At 40.1% G+C, this 11174-nt stretch overlaps 1 protein-coding gene across 1 annotated transcript; it reads right to left on the bottom strand.

Moving 5' to 3' along the window:
* Window positions 1–3525: 3525 nt before the first annotated feature.
* On the bottom strand, window positions 3526–10666 carry LOC116731589 (uncharacterized). Its single transcript, XM_032581418.1, has 5 exons — window positions 10600–10666; window positions 8738–8916; window positions 8072–8187; window positions 7573–7604; window positions 3526–7518 (listed from the first exon to the last, which is right to left on the bottom strand). The coding sequence occupies exons 1-5, from the start codon at window positions 10664–10666 to the stop codon at window positions 5534–5536; spliced, it is 2379 nt and encodes a 792-aa protein (XP_032437309.1). The 3' UTR covers window positions 3526–5533.
* Window positions 10667–11174: the final 508 nt, after the last annotated feature.

Genomic DNA, 11174 nt, shown 5'->3' with positions numbered 1-11174 from the left:
TGAAACAACTTAAGAAATAAAATATGAAACAAATTATTATGCCCATGTGACATGCAAAATTTTCTGTTCGAAAAGGAGCAGGTAGAAGATACATCTTATAATGTCCTGCCCCTTTCCTACTTGTCAATGTATTTTCAATGAACTGTCATAACATCAAAAAGAGAAATTTTTCCATTTTTTCATCATGTATAACTATACAAAATTATTTTAAGTACTATTTATATCATCAATTACATTATAGCCTATTGGATATTAAACATCTTATACAGCATATTTTGAAATGAGCTCTGCTTTAATCAGCTTTTTAAATTGGTTTACATTTGTAATTTGTTTTAACTCATCATTCAATCCATTCCAGACATTTACTCCACACACAGATAAACAAAAACTCTTCCTGGTTGTTCTAATATGTTGTTTTTTAAAATATCCTTCACCTCTTAGATAATAACCACCCTCTCTGTCAGCAAACATTTCCTGTATACTGTGTGGAAGTTTTTGATGTCTGACCTTAAACATGAATTGTGTAGTTTTAAATATTACCAGGTCCCAGAATTTCAGTATATTTGATTTAATAAATAACTGGTTTGTGTGTTCCCAGTATCCCACTTTATGTAATATTCGGATGGATTGTTTTTGTAAGAGGTATAATGGCTGTAAATTTGTTTTGTATGTATTCCCCCAGACTTCCACACAATATGTCAGATGTGGTGCAATGAGTGTGTTATATAGAATAAACAAAGATTTATAGTCTAGTACGAAGTTAATTCTTCTTATAACAGCAACACTCTTGGCTATTTTAGATTTTACTTGTCCAATGTGTGGTTTCCAGCTGAATTTATTATCTAATATGACACCCAAGAATTTTATTTCATGTACTTCTTCTAAATTAACACTGTCAATTGATATTTTAATTGGATTATTTTCCTGTTTTTTATTGTTTCCGAATATCATAAATTTGGTTTTATCTAAATTTACAAATAATTTATTGTTTTTGAGCCAATGCTGTAATTTTTCTATTTCTGTGTTGATCACTTTAGAGAGTTGTTGAATGTTTTCTCCGGTACAGAAGATACTTGTATCATCTGCAAATATAATGTATTTTATAAGATGTGATATTTTGACTATGTCATTTATATACAAAATGAACAATTTGGGTCCCAAAACTGATCCCTGCGGAACTCCACAAGTCATGTTGAGTAAGTCTGATTTCTGACCATCTAATTCTACAAATTGTTTCCTTTCTCCAATGTAGCTCCTAATCCAGTTTAATGGCACCCCTCTAATGCCATACCTTTCCAGTTTTTTTAATAACATGTCATGATTGATGGTATCAAAAGCTTTTTTGAGATCCAGAAATACACCAATTGCAAATTTCTTTTTATCCATATTGTCTATAATTTCTTCTGTAAATGCCATCAGTGCCATCGAAGTTGATCTTTTTTTTCTAAAACCATACTGACAATCAGTCAGAATGTTTTGCTTTTCAATGAAATTATCCAACCTTTTACTAAAAACTTTTTCTAGTATTTTTGAAAATTGACAGAGAAGAGACACTGGTCTATAGTTGCTAATTATATTCTTATCTCCAGATTTAAATAGAGGAATAACCTTCGCTATTTTCATTGCATTTGGAAATGTTCCAGATATGAATGACAAGTTGCAGATGTAAGTTAGAGGATCTGCCACATCATCAATTATCTGTTTTATAAGTGACATGTTAATGTCCTTCCAGTCCATTGATTTTTTATTGTTGCATTGATTAACTATTTCCTTAATTTCAATTTTGTCTACTGGTTTCAGGTACATAGATGATGTATTTTGTTTAATACATATTTCCGATGAATCCACATCCAGTGGGTTTGATTTATTTATTTGTTCTGCTAACGTAGGCCCTACATTTACAAAATATTCATTAAATCCATTTACTATCCCAACTTTTTCATTCAGGGTTTTATCATTATAAATAATATATTTAGGGTGAGTAGTATTAGAAGAATTTTTTCTTATCAAGCTATGTAAAGTTTTCCAAATTCCTTTAATGTTTAGTTTATTATTTTCTAATATTTTAGAATAATAATCTGTTTTGCATTTTCTCATAATAATAGTTAATTTATTTTTATAAGATTTATATTTTTGTTCTGCTTCAACCGTTTTATATTTTATAAATTGTTTATATAGATTATTCTTTTTCTTACATGCATTATGTATGCCTTTTGTAATCCAAGGCTTATGTTTGTTTTTTTGCCTGTAATTACAAGTTACAATTGGACAGTTTTTATCATAAAATGCTTTAAATATTTTGGTGAATATGTCAAAAGCCTTATCAATATTTCTTTCTTCATACAACACTTTCCAGTTCTGTAATTGTAAATCGTTTCTTAATGCTCTTATTGAGTCCTCTGATATTATTCTTTTGTAAGTGATGTTTGTGACCTTGTTTATTTTTCTGCAAACATCTTCAAGTATAACAAACACTGGTAGATGGTCACTGATATCATTTATAAGAAGTCCACTTCTCAATTTACTTTCCATATAATTAGTAAATATATTGTCAATCAGGGTTGAACTCTGTGTTGTTATTCTACTTGGTTTAGTAATTAGTGGATATAAACCTAAACTATGTATAGAATCAATAAAGTTAGATGTACTTTTAACCATATGTGGATTCAACATGTCAATATTAAAGTCTCCACAGATGAAAATTACCTTTTGATGCATCTTAGCAAACAATGTTTCCATGTAATTTGTAAAGATGTCAGTATCAGATGCCGGTGCTCTGTACACACAGCTGACCATTATATTTTTCTGCTTCTCAAATTGGATTTCAATAGTAATGCATTCCATAACTTCATCAATTGACACTGACATTTTTTCTAGCACCTTATATTTTAGATCATTCTTAATGTACAAAGCAACACCTCCACCTTTTTTATTCTTTCTGTTAATGTAATTGAACTCATACCCCTCCAGTGGGAAATCTGCTCCCTTCTCAGAGGTGAGCCAGGTTTCTGTTATTGCTATGACGCTAAATGACCTTTTTAGTTGATGTAAATATTCTTTTATTTTGTCATAATTTGCATAAAGGCTACGGCTATTGAAGTGAATAATTGACATTTCTTGATCCGAATTATAGCATTGGCTATAGTTCTCATCAGTATAGTAATGGCAGTTGTCATTCAAATAATCAAGAAAATTGTTGTCGGGGTCAATATCTGTGTCTATGTTCATATGTATATTTTCTTATCATCACTGGTTTTCAGAAAGTTGATCATGGTTACCCGGTTATCCTGTTTCACTGATATTTATCCAACTCTTCAATTTTTCTGATGAACAGTATCTTGGCTTCTTCCGGTGAACCGTTCAATTTGATATAGACTCTGCAGTTTGAGGTCCATGTTGATTGTATTTTCTTTTGTTTCCTGAGAAAACGTGCTTGTCTTGCTATATCTGCGTTTAGTTTGGTTATGTTGAAAATGGATCAAAAATGTACCGCACACAGAGCAGAAAATCAGCCAGTACAAGTAATCAGACTTTACTTATTTTATTCTTTTTTTAGCGCTAAAAAAGGAGACGCTTACCCTTACAGACTAGGTGTGGATGTGACCGAGTCTATACAGCATCTGATCAAAAACGGGAAGATTCGTTTACTATACTACGGATGCACCTGGTGGTCATCTGATGTCTTACCTCATTTTATCAACTAAGTTTCTATTTCCTGGGAGACGGGAGTCTGAGGAGTTTCGATAGATGTTACAATTACAAAGGGCCTTTGTGTGAGAATACTAGTGTGTGAAAGCATGTGAATGTATTTGAGCTTGATAAGCGCCTCAACAGCTCCCCCTTTTGGTCTCAACGAGACCACACAAAACAAGAAAAATGGAAAATAACGAAAAGAATAAAAGAGGGGGGCTGTACATCCTCGAGTAGACACTGTCCCTTCCGGAAAACTTCCCCCTGAGGCTTCGTCCTCCCGCATCCTCCACCAATGTTTTTATTTCATGTCATTTCATTTCATCACATATTTTGGGGGTAAAAACGGACAGGGCACCCCTGGCCTCGCAGGCGGTGGAAGAAATCACAATGTCCCCCTTACAATCTGGAGAAATGCACAAATAGAAACAAAATTTTGAAGGGTGTTGGGGTTTAGGGAAATGTTAGTCAACCACCCATGGCATGACTATGTCAGCTGTTTCTGTTGTTTTATTTATTATATTTATTTTCAATAAAATGTTATCCGTAGTCTTGTGAGTTTTGTCTTAATCATTTTTGTTGTCATTATTACTCCATATGTCTGATTTTTCATTATATTCATTCTGTAGTGACCTCAGTTCAACGCCATGCCACAGGAGGGTAATGAACTCAAAAGAGCAAAGTCTAACATTTTGTGTTAGGTTTTGTATATTTTTTTTGTTTTGTTTTATTGTTAGTATTTAAAAACAAGGTGAAAAGTCACAGTTACTAAGTTGTTAAGTTCTACATAAGTGCTAAGTGAACAAAATGTTAGGATAATGTGTGGAACTTAATAGAAATGCAATAGTGAAGTGTTAGGTTGAAATTATTTGTAAAATCAGTGAAATGTTAGGTAGTATGCAAAAATGAACACATTGTTAGAAGACTAAAAGGTGAGATTTCTATGTAATATGTAAAAGTTAATGAACTACGAAAAGGATGCAAAGTTAATGAAATGGTAAGAAAAGCTTAGAATTCTGAGTATTGAAAGGCACAGAACAATGAACACATTCGTAAAACATCAAATCAATAAAGTGAATCAGGATTAAAGGCAGTACACTCAAAATACACTGGCATGATTAAACTAGGATTAAAAGTAAGTAAAAATGTTTTCTGATCAAACTTTAATCATTGTAATGAAATCAAATCACTGCAGCCTCTCTATAGCGAGACCTATCAACGTCAAATCAGTTTCTGCGTGTGTCCAGATGTAGAGCCGGCGCGGCCGCTGGGAAACCCCGACAGTGCCTGGAAGGCTTCAGTGTGGGATCTCGGCTGTAACTCGGTCCAACAATCGTGGAAGGCGCCCACAGTCTCACACCAAGGCACACCCAGAAAGGATTGGACTTCATTCTGCAAGAAAAAACACAACAAAAGCGAAATCAATGGATTATATAAAGAACATTAAAGTAAAGGAAAATTTTCTTTTGTCACTGGATACTAGTACTGCCCTTAAACTCTGGCAATCTGGAATTTCACGGTTCTTTGACGTCTCCGGGAAAACATCTGATAGGCAGGTGGATTTCCATCACTACTGCTGCCTTTCTCTATGGTTGAGGTGATGCACCGCACCGCCAATGACCTCAGACAGGGGACACAGCAGCAACCACAGGTGATCAGGAGGGCAAAGAAAGTCGCTGCAGAGACCAGTAGAGAGATAATAATGCCCTTGTACTTCCCGAACATGTTTGTGAACCATTGATCCAAAGGGTTGGTCACGCCAGACTGCTCGTGCATCATTTTACTAAGGACCTTAAGTCCTTCTAGCGCCTTGGTCACTGTTAATTTAGTTTGTGCACAAACTTTAGCCAATTTTGTTTTTAACTTTTGATTCATTCGTTCTGCTTTGCCTTAGGATTCCGGGTGATAAACCGTACCGAACTTGTGTTTCAAACCAAGATGAGCTTCCACTGTTCGCAGGTCCTTGTTTCTGAAATGTGTTCCATTGTCTGATCTGATTTTTTTCTGGAAAACTGTGCCTGGGGATGTAATGGTTGATCAGACATTTTATGACCGTTTTACTGTCTTCTCTCGCTGCTGGCCACGCTTCAGGCCATCCTGTGAAAGCATCAACACAAACCAACAAATATTTTTTGCCTTGCACCATGTTTATCATGTCAGTGAAATCCAACACAACCTCTTTCCCTGGACCTGTGAGTGGAAGAAACTGTCCCTGATGTGGCTTCAAAGTTTTCTTAGGGTTAACCTGTCCACACATTTCACAATTATTTACAAACTGTTTCACCATGTTGATCATTTGGGGATGCCACCAGTCTTTAAGATTATGCATCATCTGTTTAGTTCCCACATGTCCAACCCCATGAGCTTCCTGAAACAGCTCCTGTTTCCTCCCAGGGGGCAGAATTAACCTGCCGTCTGGGCCCCTCCAGCATCCATTTGTTTCAGTGGCACCTCGTTGCTTCCACATGTTTTTCTCTTCAAGTGGCACCCCCTTTTGGCATCTTACCACCTCCTTATGTTTTAGGGTTTGGCCGCTGGTGGTCAGAGATCCGCCCCTCATCCACTGGCAAAGTTCCAAATGCACTGTTCCTGCAACATAAGCGGAATCTGTGTACACATTTACCTGTGATCCTTGGGCAAGCTTTAACGCTTCGATTACTGCTTTTATTTCTGCCCTCTGCTCAGATGCTGTTCCTTCCAGTCTTTCTGCTTTTCTTGTGAGAAAGCCTGCTTTTGTGCTTTCTACTACTGCAAAACCAGCTCTTAGTTCTTGTGTTTGGTGTCTGTAACAACACCCATCTGTGAAGAACTGTCTCACCTCTGGTCCAATCAAGGGAGTTGCTTCCAGGTCTGGTCTTACCTTTTCTGACTTTGCCACCAACTCTGCACACTCGTGTGGTTCTCCGTCTGCAAAACAGTCTGCCATATTTATGCCTTCATGAGTGAATGAAATGTTTGGAGCTTCCAGAACTTTGGAAAGCCTTTGTTGTCTCAACGCCGTCATGGTGAAACTCTGTGAGTTTACATATGCCACCACGCTGTGTGTAGTTAACACTTGCAGTGTATGTCCCATGACAATATGTGCGGTTTTTTGTATGAGTTTGGCTATCCCAGCTGCATGTTGCGTACATGGGGGATGCCTTTTTTCCATATTGTCCATCATTACAGATAAGTACATCAGTACTTTTCTCTCTCCCCCTTTTTTCTGGAACAAAACTCCGTTAACAGCCATTTTTGTTACAGAAACATCAAGAAAAAATGGCAAGGTGTAATCTGGGAGGGAGAGTTCCGCTGCCAATGCCATGTTTTGCTTTAATGAGATAAAAGCTTGTTCCGCCTCAGTTGTCCAAATGAGGGGATTGTTCAGATTTCGCATGCCTTGTTCTTTAACCAAGGCCCGAAGAGACTGGGTCAGATCCGTGTAAGACGGAATGTAGCTTCTGCTGTAGCCAGTTAAACCCAGAAAGGAGAGCATGTCTTTAACTCTGGAGGGTTTAGGATGTTGCAGAATGGACTGCTTGTGGGAAGGAGACATGCTAGTTGTGCCTGCAGAAATTATCCTGCCCAGAAAAGAAACCTGTTTTCTTGCAACCTGCAATTTATTTTTACTAACCTTGAAACCCGCCTGATGTAGGTGCTGCAAAACCAGAGAGGTCGCTTTAACGCAGGTCTCCGCGGTGGGGGCAGCCAGCAAAAGGTCGTCCACATATTGGATGAGGGTCGTTTGTGGAGGGAGAGGACAGTCCTGCAAAACATCCTTTTTTCTCCACTGGCAAAATGGGTGTGTTCCAGTCAGACTGTGAGGGTTCCAGCACTCCAGCCTCAATCAGTCCTGTTATTGTCTCTGCGATGCCCTGTTCAGCTACGGATTTGTGTGGATACTGAGGAATCCAGAGGGGTCTCTCAGAGTCCACCTGAAATGGAATAGGAGAACAGGAGACCAGCCCCACATCCGTAGGCGTTTCCGCCCAGAGAGATGCAGGCATAGATGTTATCATATGTTCTGCTGAAGAGTGGTCTGATTTTTCCCTACCGTGATGCCTGGACATGTTCATGATGAAGTTCTACTGTTTCAGACCCTGAAAAGCTGATCTTATATGTGTCAATAGAAGGGGAGAAAAACAAACCTGGCACTGCTGTCGCAATCCAATCTGTGGCTGCCAGGGAGCGTTTCATCATTGGGCCCAATTCTTTTGCTTGGTGCTCAGGGTGCAAACAGAGAGAGATGTGAGGCACAGCTTCATCAGATATTTGATAACATTCTGACTGCGTTTCTGTGAAAGAGACAGCAGCAGCTACACCAACTGGAGCTACATGAATATCTGAGATTTTTACCTCCCAGGTTGTTTCCTCCAAAGTGGAAAGGAAAGGTTCCTGGTACCATTCAGAGACGTCTCTGTCGTAGAACAGGGTCACGTGGGGGGATCCGGAGGAGAGACGTAGGAGCGCAGACACAGGAGCCAAGGTTTCCAGTCCACAAACGTTGACATTAGACGGCTGGAGGGTAAGTTCGTTAAAAGGCCCCAATATATGTCTGCATACTCAGAAACAACTGGCTGCATGAGAAATTGTCCATCCGTGAGAAAGTTTGCACAAGGGAGGGACGTGCCATCGGGAAATGAAACAATTAATCCATTCACAGAGCACATAATTGTTGCTCCCAGTTTTATCAGTAAGTCTCTTCCTAGCAAATTGACGGGAGTTGTGGGAGAGCTGACAAAAGAATGTTGCAGGTGCTGATTGCCCAGTGTGAAGGTCAGAGGCTTAGTGAAAGGCAGACTCTGATCTGTCCCTGAGAACCCAGTTAAAGATACAGTTTGTGACGTCAAACTGAGGGGAGAAACAAAGTTCAATGTGCTGTGTGTAGCACCTGTGTCCACCAGGAAGTGTGTTTCTCTCCCCTCCAGTGTTGCTGACAGCATGGGGTCTGCAGTTCCCATGCTGGGCTGTGGGTCTCCAGGGGCGTGTCACTAGATGTTCTGTGTGGGCTCGTTATTCCCCTGAAAAGACTGTCCAGGTATAACATTGGGATTGTGGGGGATCATACCTGGTTCCCCGTGATTTGGTATGGCCCAGCAATGTTTTGCCCAGTGTCCAACACGTCCACATCGGTAGCATATGTCCTCCTGCTGTGGTCCCCTGATCCGCGCCCCACGACCCCTCCACGGAGCACCGCCCCCGTGACCGGCCAAACGCCTTCCCCGTCCACGAGGAAACGCTCTGTACCTGTTTTGGGGATATGAAACAGAAAAAACAGGAGGAGGAACCAGTCCTCCCCAATCTGATTAGTGTTTTGCCAGGAAGTTGCATTCTGTGTGGGGGTTCCGGCACCTGCAGCCACAACCATCACTTGTTCCTTTTTATCTGTTTTTTTTTTTTTCAATTTTTGTTTTGCTTCCTGCAATTGGAGCTTCAACAGCTGAATTTCTAAATCCTTAGTGTCAGACTGCTTTTTCTTGAACTCATCTTGTGGCTTTATTAAGTGATGAAGCAAATGTCTCTCCCATCTAACGTGCTCGCCCCCTGTCAAATCTGAGTTGTTTCTTATAGATTGTACAACCTGTTCAGGAACACCTTTCAAGATTGCCTCTCTAAACATTTCAGTTAAGTTTGAGTGTGGGCCTTTTGGATTAATTGTAGTTTTTCCGAACCAGGTTTCTGCAGCTTTATTTATGTATTCTTTAGGATCCATGCTGTAATCCCATTCAAACCTGGTGATGGAAGTGATTGTGGCCAGTGGAAACTGCCTTTTTATTTCCCGTGCCAAAGGTGTGATGAATTGATGTGCTGGAGTAGAATTACTTACATTTTGGGTCCCTGCTGCGTGTTCTATGTCTCTCATAACCATGCCAGACATAGCTCTGCTCATTATTGCTCTGAAATCTCCCAGCGCTAGAGTCATTCCAGAGGTCAGCAGGTCTAACTCTGCCAACCAAAGACTCCCACCAGCTGTAATACTGGGCAGTTTATCTACTATGGCCTCTCTGTCATCTAGAGGAAAAGGAACGTATTTCTGACCCCCAGCACTGTTTTTCAAAAGAGGATAAGCCCCTGTGTTGCTCCCAACCAGGGCGTGCTGTCCTTCTGCTGTGTGAAGGCCTAAGCCACGCATGCTCTCTAGAGGGCACGAGATGTGATAGACCTCTTTCAGTTCATCAGTTTTATCTGTAAGGTTCTCCTCTGAAACCCACGTTCCATTTGCATCCATTTTAATTTGAACGTTTTTGGCTGAATTAGATTTTATCTCTCCTCTCTCCATCTGTTCTGCTCTGTCACACAGGTTCTGCAACCTCTGAGCAGATCTGACAAAGGTGTCATTTAACTGAGACCAAGCCATGGGATTTGGTGTGGACGGGGTCTGATCTAATATTGTCCACTGTGGAGTTCTGGCACCGCTCAGGCCTCCTGGTGTGCTTTGTGGAGGAGCTGCCGCTCCCTCCACCGCCAAAGTACCCTCTGTGATGTTGATTATCGGATATATTCCCTTCGCAGAGTGAGCTCCGTTCTCCGCATACGGAGGTGGAGATAATGCCTGTTTACTTGATTTGTGTTCAGAGTCGGTGGCAGCGTCCTGTTTTTTCTGTTCAAAGGCATGAGATATTCCCTGCCATGAAACTAGTATTTTTTCTCTCAGCCTGACCTCTCTCTCTGCTTTTTCTCTATCTTTTTTGCGGCCTATTTTATTGAAAACTCCTGCCTCTCCTTCTCTTTCCATAGTTTCAATTAATGCTTCCTTTGCGTCATTTATTCCGTCCAGCAAGTATTTTCCCAAAGGCTGCCTGTTTAGCAGGTCGCCTCCTTTCTCCCGCACCAGGGATCCCAAGCCTGTTTTCAGCTTTTCTTTTTCTCTCTTATTTTGATATTCGTCATGTTCTGCCAAATAGGTTATTAGCGCTTCTATTTGCTCACTGAGCGCAATCCATGGCCCGATGCCCCACTTTGGATCATATTTCTCCATGTCGACCTCCTGCGCCATATTCAAACCCAGAAATCACCTCTCCTCTTTCCTGCCTTTTTTTTTACTGCCTCGCACTGCGGCGAGCCTCTGTCTCCTTTTCTCTTTTTTTTTTTTTTGCTCGCACAGCGGCGAGGAAATCACACACAGCAGAAAGATTTTGCTCGCGCGGCGGCGAGAAAATCAAAGACCACAGATGAGATAAAGAAACTTCCCACAGATTATAATCCCCGAATGTTTACCATGGTTTTAAAAGACATTGCAATAAACGAAGGAGAGTACATTTAAACACGCAAAGTCTGCTCAGCGGCAGACGTTTACATACACACAGCTGACAGACACACACACGGCTGACAGATACACAGAAATGGATCCACGCTTTTCAGCTCCTATGATGTCCTCTTTTTTCACTTATTTTCTTCACTTATTTCTCTACAGAGGAACAGATCGCGATCAATCTTTATCTTATTCTCTTATCTTTTTCCTATGGTGGACCCCTCTCAACACTTTTGTGTTTTTTGAGCAAGTC

Source organism: Xiphophorus hellerii, chromosome 13, assembly GCF_003331165.1.
Source record: "Xiphophorus hellerii strain 12219 chromosome 13, Xiphophorus_hellerii-4.1, whole genome shotgun sequence".
In the NCBI taxonomy this organism is placed as follows: Eukaryota; Metazoa; Chordata; class Actinopteri; order Cyprinodontiformes; family Poeciliidae; genus Xiphophorus; species Xiphophorus hellerii.
This window is presented reverse-complemented; position numbering and strand designations above follow the sequence as displayed.

What these genes read in the sequence shown, in the direction of transcription:
- LOC116731589 (XM_032581418.1), bottom strand. Translation starts at nt 10,666, where the DNA reads ATGGCGCAGGAGGTCGACATGGAGAAATATGATCCAAAGTGGGGCATC. An exon ending in CGGGCCATGGATTGCGCTCA is followed by an intron (nt 8,917 to 10,599) that starts GTGAGCAAATAG and finishes TCCCCAAAACAG; the next exon opens with GTACAGAGCGTTTCCTCGTG. An exon ending in AGACCCCTCTGGATTCCTCA is followed by an intron (nt 7,519 to 7,572) that starts GTATCCACACAA and finishes AATAACAGGACT; the next exon opens with GATTGAGGCTGGAGTGCTGG.